The 13,275-nt window shown below is 38.9% G+C and overlaps 1 protein-coding gene across 3 annotated transcripts in view; it reads right to left on the reverse strand.

Moving 5' to 3' along the window:
• Nucleotides 1-1,758: 1,758 nt before the first annotated feature.
• VCAN (versican) overlaps nt 1,759-13,275 on the reverse strand; it is a 117,911-nt gene continuing 106,394 nt past the window's right edge. For 2 of the 3 annotated variants that reach the window (XM_042787702.1, XM_042787700.1), the window contains exons 14-16: nt 6,302-6,446; nt 4,969-5,151; nt 1,759-4,494 (exon numbers count right to left, since the gene is read on the reverse strand). In XM_042787702.1, coding sequence (XP_042643636.1) covers nt 4,364-4,494; nt 4,969-5,151; nt 6,302-6,446 — 459 coding nt within the window. In that variant the 3' untranslated portion in view covers nt 1,759-4,363. The remainder of the gene's footprint in view (nt 4,495-4,968; nt 5,152-6,301; nt 6,447-13,275) is intronic. The other variant, XM_042787701.1, reaches the window with a different exon arrangement.

A 13,275-nucleotide genomic window follows, 5' to 3' on the forward strand; every position in this document is an offset into this window, starting at 1 on the left:
CATCTTTGCAGCTGCTGCTCCTTCAGCAGCCCTACTCATGCTGAGGAGGAACCATCTGGGTTTTTTTGTGACACAACAGCAGCAAGACTTCCTAGCAGAATAAACCATAGCTCTCCCAAATGCAAAAAGTCAGCATTTACAATGGGGAAAAAAAAGGAAAAAAAACAAACCCCAAACTTATTAGAGGTGTAGAGCTTCACCGAGGATTTACTTACATCCACCAGTCATGCTCTGTCATGCTTACAAAATTGCATGATTACCTGCACCAGTCACACTACACACAGGATCCAGGTTTTCAGAAGTTACATAACAGCATTCACATTGGTTGTTGCTGCTGGTCCTCCCGCTGCATTTCCTCCTCAATCACCCCAGGCTGCTGTGCTTTATACAACTCAAACGTGCACCGGCTGCTGCGGTGTGAGCCTCCCATTCCCCAGGGAATGCCTCTGCTTGTGTGTGCTGGCTCCTACGTACACTCAGAGCAAGGTTGTTGCCTGCAGAAATGAAGACTTTTTGCTTAAAAAGTAATACAGTAACCACACCCACAGGCTGAACCTCCAGCCACCGCCCTGGCAAAGCAATTTCCGACTGCAGAGCCCTCCTTGCCAGCCCATTTGTATCTTGCTGGCCCACCTGCTGCACTTGTGGTTTTCTCCTACATGGTTTGTCCATCCCCAGTCTCTGATGAGTTGCTACTTGCAGCGACAGCTCGGGCGAGAGATCCCGTGGAAACTAATGTCCCGCAAGGAGAACCGCCATCAGGGAGCTGCCTCTTCCTCCCTAGCCTCAAGAAGTTGTGCATCTTTTAGGGTGTAGCTGGAAGACAGGAATGGTTCCACTAACCAGCACCTTCTCTTGCTATTTGACAAGCTCTACCGAAATAGGTAGCCTGGTTTATTTCCACCCTGTGTGGTGTTAGCTTCTGCAGGGGGTGAACCCTGTGCTCTGAGGTTCCTGCCGGGAAGTCAAATGCTGTCAATATCTGAAGGGACAGGAACATGGTCAGAATAATAACAGCTACTCTGCAGAGATTTTCATGGGCACACGAAAGGCAATTGTTTTCATGTGGCATTTTGAGCTCTATGCCTAAAGCTGCAGGCTGAACTTTGGTTGGACCAGATACTCCGTGTGCTGCTGGCAACCCAAGATGTGCAGTGCACATCTGAACTCCTCTAAGCTAATGGCTTTAATCATCAATGCTCCTAACTTTTCTACCTCCTAGTCTATAGCTGTTTCTGTATCCTTTTAAGTGGCAGACAGTGTGTTAGTAGAAACAAAAGGTTTAACACTTATGCAATAGGGCGAAGATTACTACAGGAATACTATTGATATTTGTCTTGCCAGTGGTTGTAAAACAGAATTTAAGGCAGACGCTTCTATCTGCAGCAGATGCAGGGTAACTTTGAAAAATAAGTTAAAAAGAATTCTGGTTTAACTTGCAAGAAAGAAGAGCTAAGAAACAGTCACTCTGAAAATCTGTATTTAAATCTCTAGTTTTGTCCTCTGTCCTTCTATTCCAATCCCAACACGTTTCTGCATACTGGTGTTCAGAGATGCTCCGTGTAAAGCAATCGTGGCACTCATGGTAACACCCTGGCTTCACAGCAGACCTACCTAACTTTGTGCTATGAGTGGGTGCATTTTGTAGAGGGATGGTGTTGGAACATCTGGGGTTTAGATCAGTATTAGAAAAAATCTCTAGAGGTGAATAAAGTTCCATTCTCTGTCTAAATAAACAAACATGGGTAACAGGTTTGTGGTTTTTTGTTGTTTTTTTTTTTTTTTTTTTAATAAGGAATGTTGTCAGTCCTATTTTATTATGCGTAATAGAAGGAGGTGAAAAAAATCAATATAAGCACTGTATCTAACCTATTTAAAACTACAATCACAATGTTATCTGAATGCCTTACAACATTGTTTAAATCCAACAAGTAGACAAGAAAACAACAAATCTATGCAGGGTTTTTTATACATATGGTGAGAAAGTTTGAAAAGTGTTAAAATATATCTTCTGTCCTGTATGTTTCTGGTACAAGGAAGTGATGTGTAGAATACTGTATATTTATGAACAGAGCCTTGACTTATACAAGCAATAATCGACTTCAAAACATACAATGTATATCTTAAAATATCCCCTAGAGCTGCTCATATAAAGTCAAATCCAGCACCTACTAAAGTTCAGCCAGCTGACTCTCTTTGACTCCAGTGGGCACTTGACTAAGCCCGTGATAACTGTGAAGTACCTGCCAGTCTAGTTGTATTCATATGAAAAAAATCACATTGCATAGATTTAAACAGGAAGACATGCAATAACAAGACAAGTCACAGTATAGCAAAACCTTGTTTCTTTGGTGAAACAGAAGCAGATATAAAAGTTACAAAGATTTTGGACTTTCATTCACAAAAAACCAGACATTCACATTATACACTATACAAGATAATAATATAAATAGAGAAAAGTATTATGTGCATTGTTTGGGGGCGAGGGGTGGGGAATGAACCGGCCAACATAGTGACACACTGCCACGTTGGGCGCACAAAGATTGGGTGCCTTCAATGCAGCAGTCACTGCAATTTCTTAAGAGGCTTTGTGTGGAACTGTAATTACTGTTCCCAACGAGCTATGGCAAGGTAACTCCATGGGCAGCTCTGCCTAGTACGAACTCTTACATGTTGGCTGGGTTACAATTCTTTTCCTTTCCCTTTCAACTTTTTGCATCATATCCCCACACTAACACAAAGGCATAAACCTCCCATCTGTGTTTGTATGTGTAATGTTATTTTTAAAGGTATATCATAGGGAACTTTCTGTTCTTTATATTTGCCTTTTTTTTTTTTTTTCTCCTTTTTTTTTTGTCCCGTGCCCAAAGGTGTGCAAGGCACTTTGCAGAAATAACAGTCCTTTCTGTGGAGAGGTCGTTTCAAACGTTACCTTCTACACTCACTATACACATCCAGGTCAGTCATTGAGCTGACCAGGGTAAGAAATCATAATAGAAAACTCCTACGTACACACTGTACCAACTACAACCTATAATCTCTTTGTGCACACACTTCTTTCTAGAAAGCCAAGATTCTGATTCTTCTGTAAGTCACACAGTTCTCACCCATCTAACTGCACACAAATGATCCTGTTTAGCAGGAATTTTGTTCTCCAGGGAAATAGCAGTTGAATTGAAAGATGGTTCCAATTTCAGGTGGAGCTCAGGGGCTAATACTGCACTGGCGAGCTCTTTTAATCTTCTTTGCATGGGTAAAATAACATCCAATAAATTAAATCAGTATGGCTTACTTCATTTATTTATGTACGCTTCACAGCTGCAGCATTCATACACAAACATTCATTACTTTATAAAAAGATTAAAAAATGGTTATATATACAAAATTATTTACTTTTTTGATTTTTGTTTGTTTTTTACAAAAAAAATCCCCCAAACACCAGGTCTATCTCCATTTTAGAATGCAGAGACCTGTAATATAGACCTTGTGGTTAATGTCATGAAAGTAATTTTTCTTTCTTTTATTTTCTTTTTTTTTTTTTTCCTTTTCAAAAAAGTGGCCCTGGTTGATAAAGTTAATGTATTAGCACTTGAATTTTTACAGGCTCCCCTTGTCATACACAACTCCTCCATGCAGTCCTTTCTCATGAATGGTGAAGCCGGAATGGAGAGCAGAAAAAAAGTTCCACATTGCAGTCCCTAGTTCATGCTTCATGCCACTTTTATGTGCTCTGTCTAAATTTGTATCACATGGACACAAACTGTACCTCGGATGGGAATTGGCACAGTTCCCACTAAAAAAAAAAAAAAAAAGTCATGTAACTTGCGTGTTTATCTTCACCTGATAATAGCAAATTTCAGTCAGTGAAGTTATTTCAACCATTTCCAGCCTAGGTAAACAACATAAAAGCAACGTCATAAATGACTGAAGACCTCTGAGGCCATTCTAACCATAAATATGCCTGAAATTAGTGTGACTTTTCATTTTATATACAGGATTTTAAAAACAACACACAATTAAACAACATTAAAATCATCTTATTTACATTTTCATTGGTGCTAAAATTGAGCTGTTTAAATATTGCAGAAGGCTGGTATATATCATAAAATGGTCCACACCGATGGCATATAGAAAACTAATAATCTTTATAGGCTGGAAATGGTTTCCTTTTATCCCCATAAGCACTTCTCCTTTTTTTTTTTTTAAATTTTCTGATAAACACCATATTTTTGCAAAATGCATTGTGAATACCGCAGTCCATAGTTTCAAAACAATTTGATAATACTACTATAAGTGATAGAAAAGGCACAGAAAGTTATGACTTTGGCTGAAATGGTGGAAATCCCCATTCACCATTTAGCTCTCAGCGCCTTGAGTCCTGCCATGTTCTGATCCAGCGATGATAGTGTTTTGACGAATTTAACGATGTTCCCTTTCCTGCTGAAGAATGTTTATAGTAGTATTTCTTAGAGTAAGTCCTTTGGTATGTTGATGCTGCAATGAGAAGGAGGAAAAAAGGGAAATTAATTTTAAATGATTTAACTATAAATGGGTTGGCTACACTTCGCATTACAGTTCCATTTATTCTTGATTAATCAGAGGGTTAACAAATGATTAACTGGTACTATGACCATGTTTCAGACAGGAGAAGCATCTCTTACACAGAGTTTAGATGATGGTTGCAGAGAGAGTTGTTAGTGTTATTAGGAATCTGTTGATTTCAGAGGCTTTGTAAGAGTGTTGTTTATTTTAAAAGAATCTTAGTTGCTTCTGTACAAAACAGAAGAGGAACTTTTTCATTAGTTTTGGAGGCCTGATGTTTTTTCCTACAGATAGGGTGGACAGTACTGCTGTCATAATCTGTCATACCAGATTTGCACTTCTCTTAAAATACATGTTCATTACTTGTTAATCTTAAACTAGTCTATTTTTTCTGATCCAGCACTGGTTTGCTTTCAAAGAACTCACGATTCATGCAAGTAATTTTAGGCATATCCCATCTTCCATTCCCTTGACACCGGATGGTTGGAATATGACGCTGGATGAAACCATCTTTGCAGTGATATCTAATAAGGGAGTTGATCTCATAACGAGGTTTCATCTTCCCAAAGGTCTTTGCATTTTCCACAACAGGAGGCTGACCGCAAGCAACTGAAAGGAAGAGAAAGCATAACCCAGAACATCAGTTTGTAAATGTACTTCTGAATAAGGTACTGACCTCTAAACCCTGGCTAAGGGAAGATGTCAAGGGACCTCAGTTAGGCTCCCAAGAGACACATCCAAATAAGGACAGGGAGGTTATCAGTCTTTTCTGTAGTTCTCCAGTCTTGTAGACCAAATACACTAATGATAAAAATTGGAAAACAGCAGGTAGTATTGTTAGTATTGCCCTTTTGGTTTAAATTTCTGATGTAAATATGAGCCAAAATGCTTGGCATACTCACACAAAGAAGGGATTTTCACTGAAAAGCTGCAAAACCTGAAAACCAGTGAAGTTATTACAAGCACTGAAGAAAAAAATCTTATTTTCAAAACTTTTCATATCTTCCTCAACAATAGACTATTTAAAAGCACTTAGAACTGATGGATCCATCAAGGCCCAGAGAATGTGTTAGCAAAAATTTGTAATTGGGAACAATGGAGCACACACAAGGTTTTGGCTGCTTCTTTACTTTCCCAGTCTGAAGAGGCAGAAGCAATTCCTAAAATATTGCTGTACAGTTCCTGGTAACAGTCAGGTTTCCTGTAAGTATCAGCTCTAACAGAGTATAAACCAAATATACTTTTCAGATTCCAGTGGTGCCATTAAACTAGATGACTTTGGAAAAGAGGAAGACAAAGGTCAGCATTACTTGATGGATGAAAAGTATATTCAACTGAAGCTGCAAAGCTGACCACATACAAGTGGTCAGCTGCCTGCTCTGACTGTCTACTAATATTGTGCTGCCCACATACTTCACGGTGATGTCATCCCAGGAAAGAGGAGCTGGTAATATTTTCATGGTATGCAAGTAAAGCAGGCCTGCCAGGTACATGAATGCCTCTTTTGCTGACACCTGTACCTAAGAAAAAATTTGCTTGGTTTTAACCAAGAGTTTCAACTGTGTACACCTTTGTAACTGACTCAAGAACAGGTTAGGAGGAGATGTAATATGTGGATAAAGATGAAAGATGATTTTGTGAGGCCAACCCAGGTGAATGCTCACTGTACTGGTCACCAGAAATCAGCTACCATTTGTCATTTTAACTTTATAAAACAGGAATTTAGAAAATTATGCTGTCGCAACTGCAAAGTTTGTACCTGTTCCTTTCTTGCAGGTATAGGTAAGGTGATAATTGCATGGTACATCATTCCACTGCCCATTCTCATGCCATATTATAACAACACAGTCTTCTCCAGCAGAAAAGAAGCTGTCTGGCTGGTTTGGTCGCCAGTTCTCATATTGCTGCAGAAAAGAGGAGAAAAACCATTATTTCCAGCGCTGAAGTATATTTACATTCCATTTTACAGAAGAACACACAATACTACCGTTGCTGAAGAGCAATCACAATTGTTTGAATCAAGCTGTTAAGCATGAACTAAACAAAGCTAGGTTTATAATATCCTCCCAACTCTATTAACAGATTATCTCAATGGGAAAAAATATTCTGATCTAGCTTCTCACTTACTGTAAACTGATGTCAGGTGAACAAAAGGGACACAATTCAGTACAAGCAAATATCTGATCCTAAGGGCGTTGAAACACACTCTTTCCTACACAGACAGACGTGAAGTGGAATGCCAGGAAATTCAGTAAATAGCCCATAACCCTTGTTAGTTCTCTTCTACTAAATGGCAAATTACAGGCTAGCTTCTCAGACTCAAATTATTTATTCTCTGACCTCATTTAATGAAGTCATTCAATGGGATGACGTGCAGAATTAGGTGTAAAATAAGTAAAGGTGTCAGAATGTGCCCACAGATCATTGCAGATTGATATTTCCATTAACAAGGCCTAGATGGCAGACTGAGCATATACAGCAGCCTTTCAGCTTTAGAAATGATGATCCAAATTCTGCCCTCTTTAGAAATACTAACTCCAGACATCTATGAATATATACGAATAAAACCAGAAACTGGCACACTAGTTTTAGAAGTAGAAATCTGATTGCTAGTATGTGACAAAAAAAAAAAAAAAAAAAACCAAACCTGCAGCAAATGGCTGAAAAAAAATCTTTAGCATAAAAAACCCCACCACCACAGTTTTTTAGATCTGCACCTGGGACACACATCTGGCATATCAACTGGGGCAGGCTCAGTTCTTTGCGATCCAGGCTGGCTGCATGCGTGTCTGAACTTGGCTACACAGCTCTGCAGCTTTCAGCTCTGTGTCTATCTAAAGGTACATCCCTACCGAGAGCTGTGGGTGCTGGCTGCTGGCAGGCTGCTCGTGGCTCCATGCATGGGCTAAACCTGCATTTATTCCTCTGTAGAATGCGCTTTTTCAAGCATGGATAAGCTAATCACTGCACGATGCCATTTCTGGATGAAAATTAGGGAGGATTCAGCCTGTTTTTTCAATCAATAAGCAGGAAAAATAAAACATGGAGTTATTTAAAAAAAAAAAAAAAAAACAACAAATGGAGTGTTGCACCGATTAAGAATCTATACAGTAGTCCTTGGTAGGGGACATATTGCCTACTGTCCTTGCAGTTAGCAGAGGTGGGGTAATCTTTATTCCACTTCTTGTTTCATCTTGATCCCAAACAAAGCACAGTAATTTGAGATTTATGTAATATTATGTAAAGAAAAGTGAGAGAAGATTTAGGAAACTATTCATAGCAATTTTCTTTGGGATTTCTGTTGTGTCATTCCAAGAAGAATTTAATGAAGGATAAAAATAGATATCTGAAAGAACTGGAATTCACATAAATGCCAGACATTAACCAGGCAGCTAGCCCCTTCTATGGTCAAAATGACACAGTTTCTACAGTGCTTATATTTTCCTCAGTGCTTACATCTCTTTGTGTAGAACTGGTCCATATAAATGTCATGAAAGTTTAGGTTTCTATTTTCTTAACTTTATGAGATAACTACTATTCACGGCCCGGGCGAACACATTTTAGAAATAAAGTTAACATACCCCACACAAGTAGTATTTACCTTACAATGAATCAACCTATGAAAAAACTGAGTTAAATACTTAACCTTTTCCTACCATGTGTCATCTTACCCATCACAGGTTTTAATTATCCAAGCAATTTAACAATCATGGTCTAAATAAATTTGTTGTGCATTTAATTTATTACCTCTAATAAAACATCTCCCCTTTTTTTTGTGGAGCTAACTTAATTCCATTTCTACGTTTCAGTGTTTAATAATCCTAAACTACAATACACACTAACTCATTTACTCAAGTCCAGAATTCAGCATTTCACATTAGCTTATAAATCCGAGTGTGAGTTTTGCAAGCACAGTATGTATCACACATGAGTCAAATGGGATCTGCGTTGCGTGGGGCTTTCTGTAATACCTCGTGCAAAAACAAAAAAAAAAAAAAGCAAGTTCTGTGCGTATCTCCTGAGCCAGCAAGAAGGAAAACAAGGAGGAAGGAACATGCCTGTCCATGGTGTGTATTAATATAACTTAGAGTGCTCCAAGACCCCTTTTCAAATGGGTATTTTGGAATGGCTGTGCAGCAAAGGTCTAGCACCTTTTTACAGCAAATTTGGTTAAGGATGCAGGAATCTGACCAGAAAAGGTCCTGCTACCATTACACAGAAAACTACTGACTGCTAAACCAGGGATAGCTGAGCGCATGGACACAATGAAGGCTTAGGCTTGCCAGTGTGCTGCCCCTGCCCCAGATAGCTGCTCCATCTCTGCTACAGGGGGGGCTGTGATGCACCTTCAGGAGCACCACAAAGTATAAGGCATTGAGGAAAAATTGGTGTAGGTTTCACTCTCACTGCAGGGATGTCTGTCTGAGTGTTGCGGAGGTGGGGTAAGCAGAAAGTAGTGATCAACTCTCACTTTCACCTCTGAATGTCTTACTACACAACCCAACTGAAAAGTAAGATTCGTTAACGTAAGTCACGAGTGTATGCATGGTTGGTTACACTGCTCGGACAATGGGCAGAGACTTCTTAAACTGAGGCCATCCAATCACTTTCAAGAATATGACCAGACATACAGACAGAGAAAAATTGAACAGCCAGGATAGTGGTAGAAAAGTTTGATCAATAACATCCTGACAGCAAAGGAAAGACTTCAACAAGTCTTGCAGCTGTTTCTCGGGGAAATGATACTAGAAAGCTGTTTGCTTCCGTAGGGATCAGAGTGTGGGAATGAAGGATGTTTAATGGCTATTGGGGGCGTGTGAGCTGAAGGTGCTCAGCAGCTTGCCAGCTCCCACCCTAAGCACACAGACTCCATATGTTCTTACTTGCCTTGCCATAATGACTCCAAAATTTGTGTTTGCTTTGCTGGCAGGGCTGCAGTGTAATGGCAAAGGATTATATCTAGGCCCTGTGGTTTATTCAAGAATCTTTGATATCCTCCAGCGTGACTTACTGTTACCTCACATCTGATATCATCATTGCATGGATTTATTTTGGCTGAGTAACTCTGATTTTGCTTGGGTTTAGTGCCAGAATTGCTTAGCAGAGGAAGTTCCAGACTGCTGAATTGCTTTCTTAGGTCTCCACCCAGCTCTTCTGCAGTTTTTCAATTCCTTATTTAGCCACTGATAATGGGATAATGATACAAAAAGATTCTCACAGTTTGAGTGGAATAAGTTGCTAGACAAATAAGCTAATATTTTGCTTTCTTCTTACGGATTATATTTTTGCATGACCATGAGCATGATTCTGGTTTTCACTTACACTAGTGTAAACCAGGCATGACTGCACTATCTCCAGTAAACTTACATCAGCAAAAAATTAATGGGAAAGAACCAAAGCCCAGAAGTCACATACTGATTTTTACTGTTTGTTTTCAAAGGTATTCCTTACAATCTCTCATACTAAGTGTGCTAAGTGTCAAGACGCCCCTACCCTTGCAATAAGTGCAGTAAGCATCTAAGATACTCAGGTCATAATTATTCTGTTGGGAAACACTGCTGAAAATACCCTGAACAAGATGCCCTTTTTGAAGTGGCTATGTCATTTAAGATCCTTGTATTTCAATGGATTACTGTCTTTTCTAAAAGTATATTATACAAAAAGAAAAAAGAGTTAACTTCATTCCTTGGCAACGTGTACCATTCAGGTTTGTTTGTTTTTTAAGATCACATCCAAAAAGATCAGCCATATTCACAGGCGAGCCAAAAACTGCTGGCGTCATTCCAGCCACCCTGCTGTTAGGTTATATCTTCATGTAAACTGTTATTGTCTCAGCAGACCATTGAAACCGCACTAAGGAGCAGTGTGTTTGAATTGATAAATCTGAAGACATCCTTTTGCCAACAACGAAGCTTCAATTGACACCTTTGGAAATACTCTTAGCTGCATCATTCATAAGATATGACTTACTTTTCTGAAAACTTAAATAGATTTGAATGTCAAGTTAATACAGGAAAGAAAATCTGCTACAACCCTTTTAGTCCTCACCAGAAATACTTATACTGGGTGACTGCACAGAGGGACCTAAAAACTGTTACTATCCTGTTTTTTAAGCAACACTACCATAACACATGTGAAGATTTCCCCTGTATTAAAATACAAAAAATTTCCAGACTCTGTATTTTTGGACATATAATCTTAATTATGTACATGAATCAAAATATACTTCAGAGGAGGTTTAGCCTGCTACACCTTTCTCCTCCAGCTCTGAAGCATGTTTTGCTGCAGTGGCTGTGGAGAATGAAGTTGGGGATGCAGGGAAGTGAGGGCTGGCTGCACACACCTCGGGCTCAGACAGACACCACTGCAACCAGCCTTTCTGCAAAACTGTCAACATCCATGATGGCAAGACACTTGGGTTTTTTTATCAAAAAACTGAGGTTTCTGTTTAATCAGGTAACTGCAGGACCTAGCCTTGAGGACAGGATTTTGGTCCCTGTATATTCATTTGGTCCTTAGGGAGCCACACCACTAGTCTGTCTTGCCATCATTTCAGGCTGAAAACTGGAGCTCCTGTTATGCTCTTTATGCCTTTAAATATACCATAATAATTAATTACTCTTTCTTGTACAGCTTTTTTTGTTGAAGCCCGTGCTGACACGTTGGATTTACTTGTTCTAGCTTTCTCTGCTAAAGAGCACTGAAAATTTTTCTGCAGAAAGAGGGTGGATGGTCCATGGGCTAGAGCTGCAGCTGAGATGGGGTTCAGTTCTTCAGGCTTCCTACGTGGCATTAGACAATGCACTTGGCTGGCCGATTCCCAGTCTGTAAAACAGACACAGTGTATTCTCTTGCCTCACAGGAGGAGCTTGGCTATGATGGTTACAAGAGCCCATGAAGACGTTTTATTAAGTTCCACATTTTTGTGGAGGATTTCCTTATATGGGTTTGAATGAACTCCCAGTCGTAATCTGCCAGTTGGGTGACAGGCTGACTTTTCACATAAATTAAATCTAAGAAAGCCAGAATTATAGAAAGTTCCGTAAATCAGCTAACTTTATTACCTAGTCACTACTTTTTCTCATTCAGATGACTGCTCATTAAACTGAATGAGCATAGCTTTCCCATCATGAATGAGATTCTACCTTGTGGGAGATTTGTTATTTAAATTTCCTGATAACCAGTCTTATTTGAGGTACATATTTCTTTATTAATGAGTAATCCACTCAGTTTTTCAGTGTTTGCACTGCCAAGGTGAATCTACGAGTAAGCAGTATCTCAGCCTTGTGACACTCATTTGGAAATTTCAGCCATTCCTTTATCTCCAAGAGGCACATCAAGTGGCTGAGATCTGTTGCTTGGATTTTGCATTCCAAAATAATCAACAAGCACTGTGTTTAATGCAACACAACAAAATAAATTACTGATGCAAACAAAACTTTACTGCTTGACCTCCTTATTGTGTAAAGGCCACTAACCTTTTGTACATAACTGAAGCTAGGAAATAATTGACTTGAAATACATCTACTTAGATTTACAGGGTTAATGCTTTTCCTTCTGGGAAAAGGAAGCATGTTTTCAGCATGTTTAAATAAGCTTAAAATACAAATCTGTCTTGGCACATTTTGGCACTTGTAATTTCCAATGTGATTCTTATTTTCTTACATTCTGGCTGCTTCCCTATCTGATCGCTTCTTAATGCAAGACTAATGAGGCAAATCAAAAAAAAAAAAAAAAAAAAAAAAAACAAACAAGAAAAGATGTAGGGACTGACTGACTGATACTCTCTATGGCATTTCATCTTAAAGTGAACCAAAATTTCTTGCCTGTTATTTATCACTAAACAAGCTGAAATCATCACTGCAAAACTTAGTAGCTATTGTCCTTTTTTCCCCCTATAACTCTACTAAGAACAGGAATACATTTTTTTAACAATAGCAGATGAATTCTTAGAAATCTTTATCAGGAAAGTCCCTGAACAAGTCCCTCTCTGTGGAGGTTCTGTTATAATTGGATAGCTTAACTAAAAATGACACCTCAGCTTTCATTAATTCCTGTCAATTACCCAGTTTTATAGGGTAGTTGAACTAAAACAAGATCAGCCCAAGGTTACAATGATCAGTTCAGAAAACCCTCATTTGTGACTCACGCTGTTATACAGCACTGATTTTGTTACATGAGACACTCATGGGAAGTTTGAAAGGGATTGCATTTCCTTCTGAAAGAAAAAATTTCAAACAGATTACTGTGAAGATTTGGCAATGTCTGAAATATTTCCATTAAGTTCACCTAGTACTTAAATGCATTTATACTTTGGGAAGGACAAGAAAATACCCTATAGCATAGGTTCAGTTTCACTTAATCTCACCCCAGTCCTGCAAAGGATTTTTCTGTTTAATTCTATGAATGGACACAGTCTGACAGAACTCACCAAAAGCATTCATGAGATTTAAAACTCCATTCAGTGAGTATTTAAACACATACCTTGCTTTAAAGACATAAGTGGTGCCCTAAACTCTATAGGGTAGATCACATGCACAATTCAGATGCATGTTAAAATAACTTGCTTAGGGAGGGACCAAAGTGTGTTGGTAAACCTTTGCTGGGAGAAATTCTCGTCAACTTGAAGACAATTGCTGTATTTAAACTTATCTACCAGCACACACATAAATCACAGGTTGTAATCCTGATATTTTTTAAATCATAGTTGAATTGCTTCCCTTAAACCCTTAA

The sequence above is a fragment of the Tyto alba genome, unplaced genomic scaffold (genome assembly GCF_018691265.1).
Source record: "Tyto alba isolate M040663 unplaced genomic scaffold, T.alba_DEE_v4.0 Super-Scaffold_13, whole genome shotgun sequence".
In the NCBI taxonomy this organism is placed as follows: domain Eukaryota; kingdom Metazoa; phylum Chordata; class Aves; order Strigiformes; family Tytonidae; genus Tyto; species Tyto alba.